Source organism: Elgaria multicarinata, chromosome 5, assembly GCF_023053635.1.
Source record: "Elgaria multicarinata webbii isolate HBS135686 ecotype San Diego chromosome 5, rElgMul1.1.pri, whole genome shotgun sequence".
In the NCBI taxonomy this organism is placed as follows: domain Eukaryota; kingdom Metazoa; phylum Chordata; class Lepidosauria; order Squamata; family Anguidae; genus Elgaria; species Elgaria multicarinata.
Window position 1 is genome coordinate 77,195,007 of NC_086175.1, and position 20,020 is coordinate 77,215,026.

Here is a 20,020-nt window from a genome sequence, read left to right on the forward strand (position 1 = left end):
TTATTCCTTGAGTGCCATGCCTTAAATTTAGATTGTACATCTAAGGACAGGGACTGGCATTCTACTTATTTTTATAAGTCTTTCTGGCATCCTTTTTTGGCTAAAGGGTGAGGTATAAATTCTGTAATAAATAAATCTGATTGGCCACTGTGAGAACAGAATGCCAGACTAAATAGGGCTTTGGTCTGATGCAACATAGCTCTTTTTATTTAATCAGTACATCACTGATTCTCAACCTGCACTATTTCATCACAGATTCTTGTAGGAGGTAAGGGAACATAAGAAGAACTTTGCTAGATCAGCCCCATTTAATACAGCATCCTGTGTATTCCTTGCACATCTGCAGAATTTTCCTTTCTGATGCAGAATGATTATAGCTATAGGACTATAAGTTCTGTCAACAGCAATTTACCATGCTGATGATACCACACAGACTTCCTTCAATGGGAGACAGCTCTTTGCCCCTGTACTCTGTTTTAGATTGGGTTGTTGGCCAAAAACTGCAGCAGGCACTTAAATGCTATAATGATTTGATCTTGCTCACTACTATTGTTCACAAAAATCTATTCAGTCATGAAATTAGCAAAGTATTTCGGCTTTCATGAAATAGCCAGTTTGTCTGCTTAATTTATATATGAAACTGCAGCATCAGTCATGAAATTTGCAATATTTCTGCCAAATTCATGCAGTAGAGAAAAGAGAAAGAGCAGTTCTGATGGGATGCTACCAGCAGGCAAACATATGGACTCCAAGGAGAGGGCAAACTATCAGCTGTACCTCCGTGAAAGAAAGAAAAGTAGGTAATGGGGGTAGGGGGTAGTGCAAGGAAGATGGAGAGGCTGGGAAAGGAAGGGAAGGGGGGGAATAGAGAAGCCCGTGAAGCAGGGAAGGAGGAAGGCCTGTTTGGGTGGTGATTAGAGTCGCCACTTTGGAATTGGCAAAAAACAAGACAAAAGAGTTAGCAGTTTCCATAAAATTTGGCTGTGTTTATCTGTATAGATGCAAACTGACAAATAATTATTATTTAAAGAGAGAAACAATACATCTTACCATAGTATGAAAAACTGACTAGGTGGCCTGTGTGGCTGCCTGTTCATTCTGTTTCTTAGGTGCTAACTACTGATGGAGAACTGTTCTTACGGTTCTTTATTTATCAATTGGAATTGGAGAAAAACAGCCCTTCAAGTAGAGGACAACTTCAAATAGTGGACAGTCCTCTGGCAGCCCTTCAAATAGAGGACAGTCCTCTGTAAAAGGAGACACATTGCTACCCTAAACTGGTGATCTTGGCGGGGAAAGGATGTGCATGTATGTATGGCTGGTGCATTAATTTTAGTGGAATTTATTAGATGTGATTTGAGAAAGTAGATTGGCTTGTGTCCAGTGAAATGGGTGTTCTGTTGGCCCACAAAATTGTGGGTTCAATAGAGTGGTTTTGTTTTGGGCTGCAGTTCTGACTTCTGACTTTTTCTTGGGTTCTTGGGCATGTTACTTTTAACCTCACTAGTTTGTCTCCTGTGAAATGGGTGTTTATAGGAAATATTGTGATTGCAGCCATTTTGCAAGTAGCCAATGCCCCACCCTCCCACTGCAATCATTCTGTGAGGAGACCCATGGGAGAGTTTTACCCTTAAACGCAGCTTAAAAATAATTTTAAATTAATTAAATTAATAAATGGCACTTTCTCAAAATTCCAAATATGCTCACAAGATGAAAACGTTTGGGGATCCCTGGACTAAGCAGAGCTGATTCTGTGAATTAAGCACTGGGGTGGCTCATTTCCTCAGTGCAGTAAAAATATTGGCTGCTTCATGAACTCGCCAGCGTTCTGCACATTTCATGAATCATGTAATATCTCAAATATAGTATAGCATATATATGCACACACACACACACACACACACACACACACACACCTAAAAAAACCCTGTAAAGAAGGGTGTCTATACGACCTGTATAAATGTTACCAGAATTGTATGAGTAAGAGGTTAAGCATATGTGGCTAAGAGTCACTACAGGATATTAATAATATAGTTAGTTTGTGTACATAATTTTCATGGAAGTGGTAAATTAGTAAAAGGAATATTTGAATGAAAATAGGGAAATCTGGGATTTGGAGAAATAAGGCATCATGCTGATAGATTTCTTGGCTGGTTTCTTGTGAAAACAACAGTATTGAAAAGGCACTTACTTAACCACATATTCTTTAAACTATATAAATTGGCATGATTGGAATTGCTCCTAGCGAGCATCTGAATTGTTTTCACAGGTGCCGCTTTTAATCAACATTCTGCCACATTTGCCATCTTAGGCCATTCTTGAACAGCTTTGATATGCCTACAAGTGCTCTCGAACTTGCACAGTGGGCTCTGAATAGCCAGGGCTTCACATGCAGCAGAATTGCAGGCATAGAGCAGCACCCATTTAGAGGCCAATGGAAACGGCCCTGCTGTCACAGAATTTTGTATGGCTAGTCAGAATCCATCAAGCTCTAGATTGTGATGCATATAGTCAGTGCCACCTCCAGGTTTCTGAGGACCCACTTGCAAGGTAACCTCCCTCAGGCCAGATCTACACCAAGCAGAATATGTAGTGTGTCCTGGGCCTGAACAGTTGTCAAAACTGTTATAAACCATTTTAAAGCAGTAGCATAGATCCTGCCTTGGTCTGCCTTCTCACCACCGTTGTCAGTAGCTCCTATTGTTCCTCATCCTCGTTCTCATAAATGTTGCTACTTGTTTGCTTGACAGGCAGAGAGACAGTGAGCAAGGGGGCAGTGGCATCTTCTGCTCCTCCACCTCACTATCTCTATTGTCTGGGCCTGAGCAAGAAGCAGGTGAACAAGCAAGTTGCAATGGAGAAGACAAAGAGCAATTCCAGGAGGCTCTCATCAGTGGGACCCTGATGGGGTGTGGACTTTGGGCAGGTGCCCACCCACCCTTGCCGTTGGCCCTGCATATACCATATACACTGTATGTGCTGTATATAGAGTATGCAAGGAACAAAATTAGTAAGTGAATAAAAATTGTTTGTGAAAATATTCTCAAACACCTCCCAAATAGAACATGATTAGTAATCTTTTGAACCCATCCTCACCATATTATTTTTTCTATTTGTGTATTATGTTTACAAACAAAAGTAGATGCCCATGTGTAACAGTATGAAATAAGTTCATGCCTATCCTATCTCCATTAACTAAATCAAAGGCTTCTAAAAAGTCTACAAATTTGGCATATCGTAGTGTTTTTGATTTTGTTTTGGTTCGGGGATGTATTTAAAGACCAAATGGTCCAACATGAAGCACTGATCAAAGGTGTTTGTCAGTTCTCTAAAACCTTTAAGAACATAAGAAGTGCCAGGCTGGATCAGACTGAGGGTCCATCTAGTCCAGGGCTCTGCTCACACAGTGGCCAACCAGCTGTCGATAAGGGACCAACAAAGCAGGACATGGTGCAATAGCACCCTCCCATCCATGTTCCCCAACAACTGGTGCACACAGGCTTACTGTCTCGGATACTGGAGGTAGCACTTAACCATCAGGGCTGGTAGCCATTGATAGCCTTCTCCTCAAGAAATTTATCGAACCCCCTTTTAAAGCCATCCAAATTGGTGGCCATCACTACATCTTGTGGTAGTAAATTCCAACATTTAACTTTGTGCTGTGTGAAGAAGTACTTCCTTTTATTTGTCCTGTTGCTCCCACCAATCAGCTTCATGGGATGAGCCCTGGTTCTAGTATTTTGAGAGATGAAGAAAAATGTCTCCCTTTCCACATTCTCCACACCATGCATAATTTTGCCAGCAGTTCACGATATTCAACCACATTTTCTAATTTGTTTAATAAATAAGAAGCCACATCAAACAGATGAATTGGTCTACAGTTGCTTTTTGAAACAATGATGTCAGTAACCTGCTTTTCAGTATCTGGTCATAATTCATATTATATGTATAAACAGCTTTGCTAACACAGGAGTCCACCAAACTAAATTATGTAAACAACTCTAGGGCAAGAACAACATGTGGGCTACATGTGGCACCCCTGTCCTTTTGCATCTCTCCCCCACACCACCACCACTGTAATTGAATTTGTAGTAGGGGTGGTCTGGTGCCAAAATGCCATGTAAGGAACTACAGAAAAAGAACCAGTTTTTCTTGAAGGCCAAGCATGTGAGGAGCAGGTGCCTTGTTTTGAAGTTAGGCTTGGGTTCTAAGCCTAACACCTTCAAGGTGCCCCAAACCTCTGCCCCATAAAGGATTTGTGCCATTGTTTTGGCTTTATAAACAGTTAAGGCAGGTTTTAATAATTTTCCTCCTTTAGAGGCAGCAAACTTCAGAATCGCCTTAGCTGGTCTAAAGGCTTGCATTTTTGTGCTTGACAATTGTTCTTTCCAGGAGGATGTCTCTGAGTGGACCAAACCCAAGTATTTGAATGTTTTCACTTGATTTATATTATATCCATCCAGATGCCAGACATGCTTTTTAGGGTGCTTCCCAAATACAAGAACCTGTGTCTTAGCGTAATTTATGGTCAAGGCATTTCTCTTACAGCAAGCTTTGCGAGAAGCCATCTTAGTCCCACCTGGGTTTTAGATACAAGTACTAGGTCGTCGGCATACATTAATAATGAGAGTTTTTGATCGAGAATTGTGACAGGGGCAAACTGTAGACCATCCAGTTCCTTTACCATATCATTAATGTAGAAGTTAAACAGAAAAGGTGCCAAAATGCATCCCTGCTTAACTCCAACAAAAGTGTTTATTTTGGGGGTAAGGTGGCCTGCCAGATCAACCTTGACTTGCACTGATGTATCAGTATACAACGTTTTAATAAGGAATAATAAACGACAGTCTATATTTGTCATTTCCAATTTCTGCCACAATAAATGTCTAGAAACTGTGTCAAATGCTGACTTCAGATCAATAAAGGCAACATACAACTTTTGCTTCATATTATGAACATATTTACACATCAGGAAATTCATCACAAAGCACAAGTCGACTGTAGACTTCCCTCTTTGAAATCCTGCTTGTACTTCAGAAAACAGTTTTTGCCTGTCTGCCCATTCTTCTAACTTGTTGTTGTTGTTGCCTTTGTCAGTGCCATTCTTGTGTTACCATCATCATCATCATCATCATCATCATCATCATCATCATCGTCTTGCTGCTTGCAAAGAGCCTGCAGCTCAAAGCTGTCGCTGCCTGTGGGTGCAGAACTGTAACTTCAAATGCTTTCTTTCCCTTCCCTTCCTCGGCAGGATTTATGTGGGCATCATTCATGTGATACTCTGGGAATGGCTGACGTTGGAACCATATGCTCTCCTGAGCGCAGCTGTGCAGTGATTGAAGATGACGGCCTCCATGCGGCTTTTACAGTGGCTCACGAAATTGGTATGCAGTGCCTTTTTTGTTCCGTTGCCAAATACAACACTTGTAACAGCTGCATTAGTAACCAAAATACTTTACAAGTAATTCCAGATTTTCCCCTGGTTCAGAGATACGCTGGGGGATTAAAGCTGTGTACATATGCACTTTGGGGTTAACTAATAGGGGATCAGAAGGCAAGTGGAGGTACACAGTAGGTGTTTCCTTTCTGACAGTGTCACTTTTAAGAAATGGAGTGGAAATCAGAGGGCTGCTACTGTCCATACATGTCACCTTTCCAGGCAGTGCTCGTCCCATCAATGAAGAATTTAGACATCCTTGCTGGGGAAACAGCTTACTCTATGGGTGTGTGTATGTATGCCTAGCAGGTTGGGTTAAGTAGCTTACTCTTTATATTCTACCATGTCATCCTTCTGAATAGCAAGGAGCTTATCCAGAATGAATGGTGCTGTTTACATAAGGTTCCATTGGAAGTGGTGTAACGTTAGGGGCAGGGAGTGATAGATGAATCTGACCATTTTGATTTCTATTACTTTCTCATTTTTTCCAATCTTAAGTTCGGTTGTTTTTTAACGTTCTCATGACAATTCACATGCGTTTTTGGGTGCATTTCTCCCAATGCATTTTTACACAATTTTGCATAATATAAACTTTTTTGCAGGTAGTTCTCCTAACACAGGGCATTTTCATATTCCTTTCACTATTTTTGCTACATTACTATTATTATTCACTAACAAATGCATTTTTGAGTGCACGTTTCCCTAATATATACATTTTTGTATGCATTTTTTATTGAAGAACTCCATTGCAAAATTTGAAGAACTGTGAATTTCAAGGGATTACTGATTGTCAGTTCACGTATTGGTTTGAACGTGTGAAATTAGGCAATTTCACATTTTATATATTCACTTTTGCATATCATTTGACACAAATGGGGAGTGCATATGGGCAAGTTCAGATTTTCTTTTACTATCATAAATGAAGTATTCGTCATGCCATCAGTGCTGTGTTCACTTGAGATAATTTAACTGTTGTTTTTCTTATCAACTGCAACAATTTCCCTAAAAGTTCTTTTTCAAGGAGCTAATTCTTTCATTTTCCCATTTCATTCCTATGCAGAGTAGTAGCTTAAGCACCGTATTAAAAATCACAACATTTTGCAAGGATGTATTTTTGGATTTTATCTACTCCCAACTATATCAGCCCCTTTATGTTTTAACAACAGCATTGTATCATGTTTGGTATGACTTAGAGAAGCATTCACATGATTATAGGAAGAATTAAGCATAGAGAAGGCTTGTGGCTATGATTGCTACTGATAGACCAGTTTTCCATGTATTCATATAATTCCATGTGATTCCTTTTAAAAAGACTGCATGTAGTGATAGGCCACACGCACACTGCTTGATTTGGAAATAATCCACCAATCATGGGGGCAAAATTGAGTGCTCATTTTTAAAAAAAAAAATCCCCCAAGAATTTGAAATGTAATATTATTTGAACAACTGTTGAGAAACTCATGGACCTTTTTGCACTTCTGCTTGAAAATTGCAGTGTAAAGGCAGAGGCCCTAAGCAACAGTGGAACACTCCCTTTTCTTCACTGAGCATTGTGTGTCATGACTCCTGGCACCATAATTTACTGGTGCCACATGGTCTATATTTATAAACATAGAGCAACATGCAGGGGAGGAGGCAGATGTGGGGATTGTGCCACCCACAGACAAGATGCGACCTGCCAAACAGGTGGAAACTGCCATTCAGAAGGAGATGCCTTTTGTCACAGCACACCTCTCCAGTTTCCACAAAGTACACCTGGGTGGAATCAGAACAGAGATAAATTAGAGGGGAAAGTCAAGGCATAAGTTCTTCTCAGGAGATCAACAGAATTGGTTCTGGAAGGGGGGGAAAAGCCCTCTGTATTCATTTGTCCCATACTCCGTCCACTTGGTGGCACCTCAGGCAATCATGTCTTAGTCTCAGCCTTCCCCTCTGCCCTCCCCACACACATTGTGGAGATGGTAATGGCACTGTCCTAAACTGCAAGCTTGTGGTTTGCCCCAGTGGATGATCACTAACTTCATTGAATTGGATACAGGAAAAAGTCCATCCCAATCCACCAAAGATTAAAAAGAGGGAATGAGCACATAGTAATCCTGTTGAATAAGATCCTCCAAATAGTTCTGCAAAAGTGAACAAAGGTCTCAATGACTGGAATTTTTGAAGAGTCCAGGGGCAGCATTATCATTTTAATTGTATTTAAATGTCTTTTGTGATTCCTCACATGCTACTGGTTCTGGCCCAGATTGACATACCAAGTTTTTTTTTTAACAGATTGGTTGTTCAACAGGAATTGGTTTTCCATCAAGTACCCCACCCCCACAGCTAAAGTTGTACCCTGCACTGAATGAAACATTTGCAGGCTGTTTCCCTGGGGCTGTAGGTGACATTTCCAAACTTGGAAATTCCTAGAATACAGATTCAGGGGAGGATTCAGGAGTCAAGCTACCATTGCTCTTCGAACAGCCATTCAGTATCAGCAGCACCCAAGCCCTAAGCTTGCTCACATCCTGTCCCCAACCCCACATGCCCCACACGCGAGGAAAAGTAGAAGCAGCAAAGTGGCTTTGCTAAGCTAGCAAGCACTCCTTAGCATACAAGAATCCCTCAGTGCACTCTGCAATCCTGCTTTCCCAGTGCTGGCTGACAGTTTGGATAAGGTCATGTCTGACCCATGCCAGATTGGGTGCACATAGGTTGGTGTGAAGTTGCCAACATGCACACCCAACCTGCAACCTGTAAGGCTCCCCTCCTACCCTGCACAGATCATTGGCAGAGAAAGAGAGAGAATTCAGGGGCTTGGATGCTGAATGAATGTTGAAATCAAGAATGTAAGAACCTAAGAAGAGCCATGCTGGATCAGAGCAAAGGTCCATCTATTCCAGTACTCTGTTCACACAGTGGCCAATCAGCTGTCGACCAGGGACCCACAAGCAAGACAGGGGTGCAACAGCATCCTCCCACCCATGTTCCCCAGCAACTGGTATATATAGGCTTACTGCCTCTGATATTGGAGGTAGCACGTAGTTATCAGGACTAGTAGCCATTGATAGCCTTCTCCTCCAAGAATTTGTCTACCCCCCCCCCTTTTAAAGCCATCTGAATTGGTGGCTATCACTACATCTTGGGGTAACAAATTCTGTAGTTTAACTATGCACTGTGTGAAGAAGAACTTACTTTTATCTTTCCTGAATCTCCCACCAATCAGCTTCATGGGATGATGCCAGGTTCTAGTATTATGGGAGAGGGAGAGAAATGTCTCGCTATCCACTTTCTCAACACCATACATAATTTTGTACACCTCTGTCATCTCTTCCTTAGCCTTCTTTTTCCAAGCTAAACAATCCCAGCTGTTCTAACCTTCCCTCATAGGTGAAGGACCATAGCTCGGTGGTGGAGCACATGCTTTGCAGACAGAGGCTCCCAGATTCAGTCCTGTACATCTCCAGGTGGGGCTAGGAAAGACTTCTGCCCAAAATCCTGGAGAGCGGTCTGTGCAGACAGGACTGCACTAGATGCCCCAGTGGTCTGAGTCCATATAAGCCAGCTTGCCATGTTCCAAAAATTCAGGTCAGTTTCAGCAATCAGTATGCATCAACATAGCAGCTGCCTTTTTGGAGTGCCCAGAAAACCCACAACTATTTAAGCTTTTATTCGCATCAGGAAGATGATCCACAAAGAGTTTAGACAGAGAACAGCTGAGTGTAAATTTAAATGACAGTCCTTATTTTACATGGAGTTGTTTGGCATGGGAGAAAGTGGGAAGGAGAGAATGTTCCAAAATCAGCCTTCATTTTATGGAGGGTCTCTCATGTTATTCTGTAGGACACTGAACCTGAGGTATTCCTTGCCTAGAGTAACAGCCACAGGTAAACTCGGGGTCCAAGTTTACCAACAACGTGGGCAGTGTATTCCTGGTCTTGATTTGCCTTGCATGTTAACATAGTCACGGTCGCTAAAGATGTTTTCCATGAGGACCTTTAGCTGCACAGAGTGAACACTAAATTTAAAAATGGAAAACAGGGGTGTGTGTTTTTTTTCTGTGCATTCTTGGAAGGAAATAACAAGGCTCAGGGAACTTTCAGAGCACGCCAACTACTGATTTGCCTTGTACCTCGTGCCAAACCAAAGTAAAGTTTGCTTTGGGAGTATCGTTGCGCCAGTTCAGTTTTCACACAGCGAGCAGGTAAGACGCAGGGGTGTTGTGCTTAATGTCCTTTGACTGAACAGAAAGATAACGCTCAACATCTGAAACTCTGGGTTTTATAAATAGTAATGCAGTTGCTGCCCCGAGACACCCTTAAAAGCAAATGAGGCATTCTGGGCTGGAAACATTTGCCAACGTAATAACAATAATGTATCCCTGACCTCCCCACCCCAACTCCCACCTTGTGAAACAACCCATTTGAGCCTGCCCAAGAGTCACTAACAGCCCAGTCCTGTGGAAGGGACTTCTGCTCAGTGGAAAATCACATGCTTTACATGGAGAAAAGGCCAGGTTTGATCCCTGGAACTAGAATCAAGGAGCAGGTGAGGGGAAAGACTTTTGTCTGAGGCAGTGGAAGCTGGTGGCTCCAATGTTAGTGGGGCGGTGAATCCGCTCCGGGTTTCACTCAGAACCAGTCGCAACTCTAAAGGAGCTTTCCAAGCCTCCACTGGCCAGAGGCTGTGGAGAACCACAGCATGTCAGAGTACAGAGTACTGGACTAGATGGGGAAGTAGTCTGAGCTGCACTGAGGCAGATTCCAACGTTCCTGTGATGGGTATTCTTGCAGTGAACTACCTCAGTTCAGGTGCAAAAGCTTCAGCACCACCTCGACATCCTCTGACCAGGGATCACTGCCTCCTAAACTCAGGTGCCATGTGGCTTAACTCATCTGTGAGGGAAATGCAATCTGCATGTTTTGGCTCACTGACTTCACACGTTCCAGAGCTGAGTGCTGACCTTGCAGAAGAGGCTTTGGCTAAGCAGTTCTGGCATGAGCCCAACTTCGTAACTGTAGTTCCTTGTTCATGTCATGGCCTTGCTGAAGAGGTCAGGCCAGCAAGAGAAAGATTAGGAAGGGGATTAAGACACCCATGACTTGTAAAGGATATTGGTCAGGGGGGCATTGAGAGCAAGCAAATCAGTGCAATCCTGTGGCCATCATTTCTGCAAAGCGGCTACTGGGAAGCAGGGCCAGGGGTGAGAGGCACTGTTGTGAATCCTTGCAAATCAGGATTTAGGGAAAGGCCATGACTCAGTGGTAGAGCACCTGCTTTGTATGCAGGAGGCCCCAGGTTCAGTGCCCAGCATCTCCAGGTTGGGCTGTATTCACGGATACAGGAGGCTCTCCTCTTCAGGCCACCGGCCTCCATGAGTACAGAGCAATGGAAACGCACGAGGAGAAGGGTGGGGCTAGAGCGCGCCTTCTCTTCCCATGTTTTCTTCCTATAGAGGCTGGACACCTGAATGGGGCTTAGGGTTCCAACATATCTATCAAAATCCTCTCTCTGTGTGGGTGTGTGGGTGTGTGGGGGAGAGAGAGAGAGAAGTAGTGGTGGGTCTTTGCTTTAATGTTATTTGAACTACAATTCCTTAAGCCTGTCAAACTTTGGACTCTTTCAAAAACACTGTTACTTCTTTATTTAATACTGGAGCACTTTATACATCGCTAATAAATTGTCAAACAGTTAAAAAGCTGCTTTTTTACACATTCATTCATTTATTGCATTTCTGTACCACCCAATAGCCGAAGTTGTCTGGGTAGTTCACAGAAAAGGAGACCCTAAAATACAAAACGTGTATTTTAAAAAGCACAAACTTGCAAAGATGAAACCAGGTATTTGCAGAAGTAGTACGGCATGGTTTTTTATTTTAAAAAGAAAGGAAGATAAAATGGCCCTCTCCAGAAGCCTAATACCCATGTTAAGGACTTGTTTTTCCCTTTCTTTTCTTTCTTTCTTTCTTTCTTTCTTTCTTTCTTTCTTTCTTTCTTTCTTTCACAGAGCACCCAGCTGTGGTGTGCAGAGAACAAGCATGGCTGTAAATTAGCCAACCATCTGGACAGTTTCACTGTGTTTGTTAACTGTACCCATCAAAAAGCTGAAAATATTAGCAGGGCAACTGAACACTTTTATGGAGGTTTCTTTTCTCTTGAGAAGCTACAGTACCAGTCATAAGTCAAATTTATTTTTTTTAAAAATTAAGTTCAGATCTAATTAAAGTATTGAACAGTATTCAAATTAGCTTTTTTAGCTTTATGTCATTCCACGTGGCTGATGGATCCTCACCACTTGCCCCAATAATGCATGCCTCCCTTCTTGACGTACCATCAGCCACCCAGCCCATGAAGAAGTATTCAGCATTCCATCAAAGACCGTAAGTTGTATGTATTCTGCAAATTCAGAAAAATCTCTTTTGAGTTCAAAGTGTGAATTTTCTCCATAGGAAGCCTTTATGAATTCTTCATGTTTGTCATATATTCTTTGGGTCCTGATGAGTTTATTCAGTCCTAGACATTGACTGGTGACTAGTACTTCTCTGCTTCCTATCTCTCGTCAAATGTTACTTTGCCCCAGAATTCTACCTCAGATTGGGGGTGAGCTCTCTCCGGAGCCCTTCCTGATTTCCCTCATTGTGGATTAAAGATCATGACTGAACAGGGATATCCCACATTTATTTGAGCATGAAATCTCCAGGTTCACTCATTCCCTTCAACCCAGAGCGAGGGGGCAGTGAAAGAAACAGAGGAAGGTGTATGCATCCCAAAGGCCTGTTCCTGATTCCACTCCAGCCTGGATAGAATTCTGGGTGTGAACTTGAATGGGCTTTTTGTTGGGACACTATTTCCCCCTTCAGAGCACACAGGCAGGCAAAGATTGTTTAGCTGACAACTTTCAGCACCAGGCAATAATATTTAAGGATATATTTAAAATTAAAAGAACAGTGTATGTGAATGCATAATGAAGTACCATGTCTCTGAGGGAACATAAAAATGAACTATTCAGATGGCTCAGATCCATGCATTTTCCTTAAATGATATGAGAAAATGTATTACATTAAAATATAATGCATAAAATAAGTCGACTTATTTTTCTAAAGTCTGAGATGTGGGAAAGGGCTATAGCTCAGCGGTAGAGCACATGCTTTGCATACAGGAGATACCTGATTCAGTCGCCAGCATGTCCAGGTAGGATTGGAAATGAATGTAACCTATAGACTTGTTGGCTGGGAATAATGGGAGTTGGAGTTAGGTATGTCCATCACTGGGAAATCCTGTTCATTTTTGGCTCAACAGAATTCCACAGCATGTACAATTCGATTTGCATCTGCAAGCCAAGCTGCAGGCTGTTCTGCAATTTTTTGGGAACTTTTTTGCACATTTTGAGGGAAGGTTCTGCAATTTGCACAAGTTTCTGAGTTCAAATTTGGCCATAATTTGTGCAAATTCACTGTAATTTGTGCACATTTTTCAGAAATTTGCATGCATTGCAGAACCTTTAAAAATGAGCAAAATTCCTGGAACATCAATAAATTGGCCCAATGTGCTGCAGATCAAGTCAAGCAATGCAGCAAAGTCTGGGGGACTTAGCTTAGGGAAACCCATCAAGCTCCACCCCCAAACAATTTCTCCAGCATCCCTGGTTGAAGCCCAATACATCTGATTTGATTTGATTTGATTTATTACATTTATATACTGCCCCATATCCGAAGCTCTCTGGGCAGTTTACAGAAGTTAAAAACAGTGAACATTAAAAAGTATACAAAATTTAAAAACTATCACAAACATAAACAATATAAAAAGAATGGTCTGGAAGGGACCGTGTTAGCAGAGGCTGCCCACTCATGGTTCTCAAATATCAAAGTAGTTTCTTGAGTTGAATCTCAGAGGACCATCTGTGGATGTGCAAGCTTATTAGTTACTCAACCCCCCACCCCTGCCCCCGAATCATTATAGTAACAATTTCCAGAGGGGTGTCTATGTTAGTAGCAGAAGTAACTTATAAGACTAATACACTTATTACGGTGTAAGTTGATACCACTGCACCGTGATTGTCTCCCCTTTAAAAGTATGCCATGAGTTGCGTGGGCTTTTATTCAAATACATTTTCATTTCTTCATTCCTGGCTGAAAGTACTGCTACTATGAAAGAAGCCAGCCCATCACATCCAGAGCTTATCTAAACAATGTTGGAGACAACTAATGGAAGATGCAGAGAAAAGAGCACTGGACATGCAGTGGGGCTTGGGGCAGGTTCCATGATTACAGGAAAAGGGCTTCTTCAAGGCCAGCTAGTTGCATGCACTACATCTTCTTTGCATGAGGCTGACTTTTCTGTATATGTATGTGTGGAAGAAGTGGAGAAGCAAGCAAGAGGGCCGCACTGCAGTGGCTATGGGGAAGCTTGAGCTTCCAAAGAGACAAGGCAGCAACAACCATTTCTACCCACATTCTTCTTGAGATTTAAAACAACGCAGCATTTGAATCCTGTTGTGATTTTGAATAAAACCGGGTGCTTGGGCTACAGGAACAAGGAGTGGGGAATGAGTTATAGTTGAACACCAACAGCCTCCAAACTTCTTGAGATATGTGCCCTGCTCAGTTTAAGTGATGGAATCCTGAAACCTTATGGCAATACAAAAGGGATAGACCAGGGATGAAAGGAATAAATGAAGGATCTAGGGGAGTTGAGGATGCTGCGTGTCTAGAGGTACGGTTTAGAGGACATGAGTTTACCTCTGTGTAGATTTTATGTGCTGTCATGTTTGAAAAAGAAGGACCACTTTCTATGGAAGGACAGATATGTAACAGCTATCACTGTGACTATTTAGAATTGAGCCTTTGACCTATAATCTGAGAAAAATATGTATAACTGAATTAGTGAAAATAAAATTTGCATTCCCACAACCTCTCATTACTATGTTGAAGAAAATAATACAATCTAGTTATCTTTCACCTTTCATTTGACATTTTCTGCTATTCAGAAATTCATAATGAATGGTTTTGCCTTTAAATCTTTTGTTTTGTTATATCTGAGAAATTACTAGTTGGCTTAGAGCTTTTCTACATGATGCTGTTAATCTTTTAATTTTATCACATAATTGAGATCTGAGCACTACACTACTATTTCCTTTCCTGCTTTTCTGCTAAATAACCTCTAGCTGGCACTGTGGTCTAGTGCACTATTGAATATATCCAAGTGAAAAAAGTGGTTTCTTTCACTTTTGTAATTAGATACTGCAGAAGCGTTCTTTAGACACAGAAGTGAAACTGGAGGGTCATGATGTCATCTATGTATTTTATTGTTGTAAGCTGCATACCCTGAAAAGCGGCCAAGAATTTTTTAAATAAAATAAATAGAAAGCCCTTAGAAAGGATCTACTCCTCAAATAGTTTGAGGAATTCCTCCTCAGAACATTTACTTCACGTGTGGCTCTTGTTAAATTCAGTTGTAAGAGATGAGTGCTCCTCCTTAACAGAAGAATTCATTACAGTCAAGATCTGCCCTTTAAAAAACAATCTCCATATGCACTTTTTTGGTGAAATGCCATACTGTGGAGAAGTGTGCAATGATCTGCCCATGATTACGCCAAAGATCAGTAGCAGAGAGCCAAAGATTCCGAAGTCCATTGCTTTGGTCATTAAACGAATCTTTCTGCAATCTTTAATCACATCATTTACTACAAGGGGAGCCATCATGTGAAGAAAGATTTACAGGGTCAGTCTCAAGGTAAACATGTCTTTGTTCTCCCAGCTTCAGAGAGGAGAGGGAGAAAGTTGAAAACATCTATATGGCTTTAAAATATTTCTGAACCCACCCCCCACCCCCCGGGATATGATCTCATTCACATATGATGGCCCAGACTAACCTGGCTCACTAAAATGCTTTTGGGCGCTTTTATTTTTAGAATATAGTTTAAAATTTATTGAGTAGCCAATATGCAGGAATAACCAGCTTAACACTACGGGGCCATCCCTGTCACTGGACGTTGTTCACATTTGCTTGGGGCGTTGGTCTGAAGGGAGCACAATCTGGTGAACTGCTGAATGTTGGCTCAGAAAAGACATCAGCCGGGGCATCAGCAGAGAGGATGAGGACCAAAGTTCCATGCCCAGCATAGGTGTTCAGTGAACCATCAATGTATGTCCTTGGGAAAAGGGAGAAGAAAGCATTTGGCTGCCCAATGTTTTCCTACACTGTCCTAAGGCAACATGTGAGCTTGATGCACATATGTAGCCATACACATACACACACATATGCACCAGAACACTAACAAGGCATGTCTTTGTGTCTGCGTAATGTGATATATGTTAGGGCCCTCTCCTTTTGTGGATATTATCCTTGCATGCAAACATGCTACTGACTGATTTCTGAAGTGTTTTATCTTAGTCCTTCAGGGCAGTGGTCTTCAACTCCAAAACCGAGACCCACCTCGGACTCCCAACCTGCAACATGGGACCCACTTCCACAATTTTCTCCATGCCCAACATGGCAGCAACAGCTTTGCTGCGACCCATCTGGACTGATCTCACAACCCACTTTTGGGTCATGACCCACCAGTTGGAACATTTTCAAGATCACTTAATTAACCACTTAGCATCTTTTAACCAACCTACGACAATTGGAATGGGAAAAAGATGGACCTGTTAAGCCTTGTGAAGTACAGAACTGGGGGAGAAATAGGAATTCTAAGACATTCAGCAGTTATGAGTTTAGAACCAGGGCGGTGATAATTCATCCAGATTAAAACCGAGTACAACTACAGTGATATGCTCTCATGTATATTGTGCTAGATGTATATTGCATTATTCTTGGGCTAGGAGTGTTAATGGCTATGGACTGTTGGCCTTGCTGACTAGGGTTGATGGAAGTTGTAGGCCAAAATATCTGCAGGGGCATAAATGACCCTCCCCTGATAACAGATACATTTATTTAATTTTTATTGTATTTGAATCTGTATACCACCAAAACTCTCTGGGTGGTTCATGCTAACAACAATCTCAATTATCTGAGTGCCTGTGTTTTTGTACCCAAAATAGCCACACGCAAGAGAGATGTGTTTACAGGCTCAAGGAAACCAAGGTTTGGAGGAGTACAAAAAAACCTTTCGGAAAACAAAACCCGGGGGGGCAAAAATCCCCAAACCAGCCTTATAAAGGTTGAGCATGCTCAATAGCTATGGAGTGATGAGTGATTGTTCGGGGCAAAGACAGAAAACGAATGTTGGGATGGGATGGGCTAACCTGAACATGAGAACTCCATACTGCAGTTCTTTATTGCAGGTCCCACTTGTTGTTGCTGGGTGTTGTTTTTCCTGATTCCATCACTGCAGAAAATTATATTTATGTGCAGGGTATAGTCAGCCCTCTCTGTAACAGGTGCATTTAAATTTCGCCTGCAAATTTTGTGATTCTATATAGTGATTAGCCTTAATACCAGCATACACAGTGCACCCAACTTTCAGAAAGGCAGCTTATTACCTGCAGGATACCAGCACTGTGTGTGTGTGTGTGTGTGTGTGTATACATATTTCTTTTCTTTTCTTGCAAAAATGTTATAAAATCCGCAGTCACTTCTTTGAATGCCACTGCTGAATAAGGAGGCTTTGAGTTGAAGGCTTGTCAGGATAGCTTAGATAAGAGCAAGCCCCAGGCTAGACAGGAGCAAATCTTTTGGAGTCCTATGGGCAAAAGAAACAATTGTGAAGGATGTCTAGCTTTCATCTTGGTCTTCCCCTGGGAGAGATAAAGTTTGGGCAAATATCCAGGTGTCTGAATGGGGCTCTGCGGCTTTTCTAAAACAAAAAAGGGAGACTATAATTAACCCACAGCTGCTCTGCTGACATCTGTGGGAAGAAAATATTTAATGCATTTGTATTGTTACTTCTTTTGTAAAGTTCCCCATTTAAATGTCTGGTGCTAGCAAAGCATTTGCACTAAGCCCTCATGAACATGCTCACTCCGGTAAAGAGAAAAAAAGATGAGCACTCAGCACTAAGCCTTGATGAGAGGTGAGCGATAGGTCAAAGACTTCAACTGTTGCAGAGTTTCAACTTTGGGCATGAACCGTGCAAAAAGCTGATAGTTAGCACCCATTTACATTTTGACTACACATTCTTTCCTTGCCCAGAAATCTTTTAATTAAATTGTCCCACCTGATGAACAAGCGATGACTTAAAATATCCCCTTTTTAAACAAGAATTGTGTTTGTAATTGGCTTGCGAGAAGAGGAGCATTGCTCGTTCAATTAAGAACAGTGGCACTCTTCAATGCTCTTCAGGTGCTACAGTTATGGTAATGCTTCAGCTTTTAGGTGTTTTTAGAAGTGGAATCCGGTCTTTTCGTATTGGAGGCCATGAAGTGTTTTTAATTGGAACGAGGGCATGTGAAAATCAAAGCGAACGGTTCTGTCCGAGACCAGGGAAATGCCCCAGACACAACAGCATCTCCCCATGAGTTTGGCTGTGGTTAGAGGCTTTCTGCAGTTGTGCTGATCTCTGTGTGAATGTACCTCTGTGAACGATTAGATTAAGAGAGGTCATGTTTGCAAAAGCTACACAGCAGAGCTTGAAACCTTAGGAGCTGCAGCCAAATATTCAGAGCCAAATGTCAGTATCCTTGCCTCAGGAAAGCAGCAGGAATGCTTGGATTGACCTCGGCTCTTGGCAATGTGGCTTCGAAAATCAAAAGTATATGGCATGAGCCTGGTTGTCAATCCATCTGGCCTTTTTTTCTTTTGGTCCGCCAGTAGCAAGTAGTGCCGAAGCAGCATGGTGCTAGACTCCAGCAAAATATCAGGATCTGGAATTTTAAAATAGAACCCTGAATATGAACTCGACTCTTGTGGAAAAATACAACAGAGGTGGGAAAAGAGTTTTCTAATAGAACAGGCATCCTCATAGCTGACTGGGCGAAAGAACTCTTCAGGACCCCTAGCGAGGGGATAAGGCTGTCAACGACTACTAGTCCTGATGGCTGCATATGACCTCCAGTATCGGAGGCAATATTCCACTTAATACGAGATTCCAGGTGGGAGGGCGCTGCTGCACTTTGGTCCTGCTTGTGGGCTTCCCATAGACATCTGATTGGCGGCTGTGTGAAACAGGATGCTGCCCCAGATACGCCTTTTGTCTGATCCTGCAGGGCTTTTCTTATGTCCTTATGAATTTTTGTGTGCTGTGTAGTACTGAGCATTCCAAGGTTGATCTTTTCAAAATGATTTTCCTCAAGCTAAATTCCTGTTTGAGGGGGCCCTGAACGAAATACCTTCTGGTACTGCACTCCCCTGGCTGACCTGGCAGCTGTGGCAAGCAGCAGCAGTGCTCCTCACAATGACTTGTAGCTGGGCACCATTTTAATTTCCCACAAGGCCCAAGAGAAATGCAATGCTGTGTGGACCCATGGGAATTAAATGGCACTTTGATCCAGCTGCCAGGTGCTGCTCAGTGTTGTCAGGCCATTACGAAATTGGAAAGGGGAGCTAGGACAAATGTCAGTGGTGGGCCATGCCAGGGTGTTGGGATCCTGAAAGCTGCCCAAGAATGCCAGGCACTGACACCTTCTAAAAAAAACAAATAGAAGGATATAGCACCCTGTAATGAGGAGGATTCGTTGGTGTGTAGATTGTAAAGGGCCTGCCAGATGGATTGCGTTCCAAATAAATGACTTACTGCATAGATCTTAGTGTCAGAAGGATGACATGCAAGTTGCAGATTTAACTTCAGCAAGTACCTTGACCTCTGTCTACCTCAGTTATCCCAGCTGGAAAATAAGGCAAGAGGCATGGCTGCACTGAAAAACAGATGCTTCATGCAAACTGTGATTTCCTGAATAAACATATTACAAAACACCTAACATTCTTAGCAAGCTGTGTCACTGCTTGTGTCCACTGATCCAGGTTTACGCAGCGACTGTAATATTCTGATGAATATATGGAATAAAATACAGTGCACCTGTGCACAGTAATATTCCTTTCCAAACATTTCCATATGACACTGCTTTCACACCTCTGTGTTGAACTTTACTGTGGAATTGCATTCTTCCTATGCTTTGCATGTCAAGATGGAGGAAAAGAAAAGAAAAGCAGTTTTACATTTCTTTTGGAAACCATCTGTTAAAAAACCTGATAAAATTCATACATGATTTAGGGGATGCATTTGGGATTTCCCATGGTCCTTTTGATGTATGGGCAGTGCTTTTCACCAGCACTCCCAGTAGATGCTCCAGTTGATCTTTTTACGCATTTATTCATTCATTCAACCCCCCACCCCCCAAATCTGGTCGAAGGATCTTGTATTTGGATATATTCAAGTATCAGAATATATTGTATAATCTCTGGAAGGCATCTGGCATCAGTCCACTTTGGTGAATCCTTGTGGGTCAGGAGCGCCAAAGCAGGGGACTAGACACAGAATGGCTTGCTGTGGATCCTCCTTATCAATATCTAAAGACCCATCAAGATTACTAGCATAGACAACTCCATCACCTGACACACACCCCAGATTTAGGTGGCTAATAGTGCAGGACACAATCTTTTGGGATACAAGGGGCCTAAAACACAGAGACCTCATGATGAGTTGAGGTCCCAGGGCATAGTC

The 20,020-nt window shown here is 42.2% G+C and overlaps 1 protein-coding gene across 1 annotated transcript in view; it reads left to right on the forward strand.

Annotated features, from left to right (window-relative positions):
• Nucleotides 1-20,020, forward strand: part of ADAMTS5 (ADAM metallopeptidase with thrombospondin type 1 motif 5) — a 57,124-nt gene that overhangs the window by 15,181 nt on the left and 21,923 nt on the right. The window contains exon 2 of the mRNA XM_063127591.1: nucleotides 5,255-5,387. Within this exon, the coding sequence (XP_062983661.1) occupies nucleotides 5,255-5,387 (133 nt within the window). The remainder of the gene's footprint in view (nucleotides 1-5,254; nucleotides 5,388-20,020) is intronic.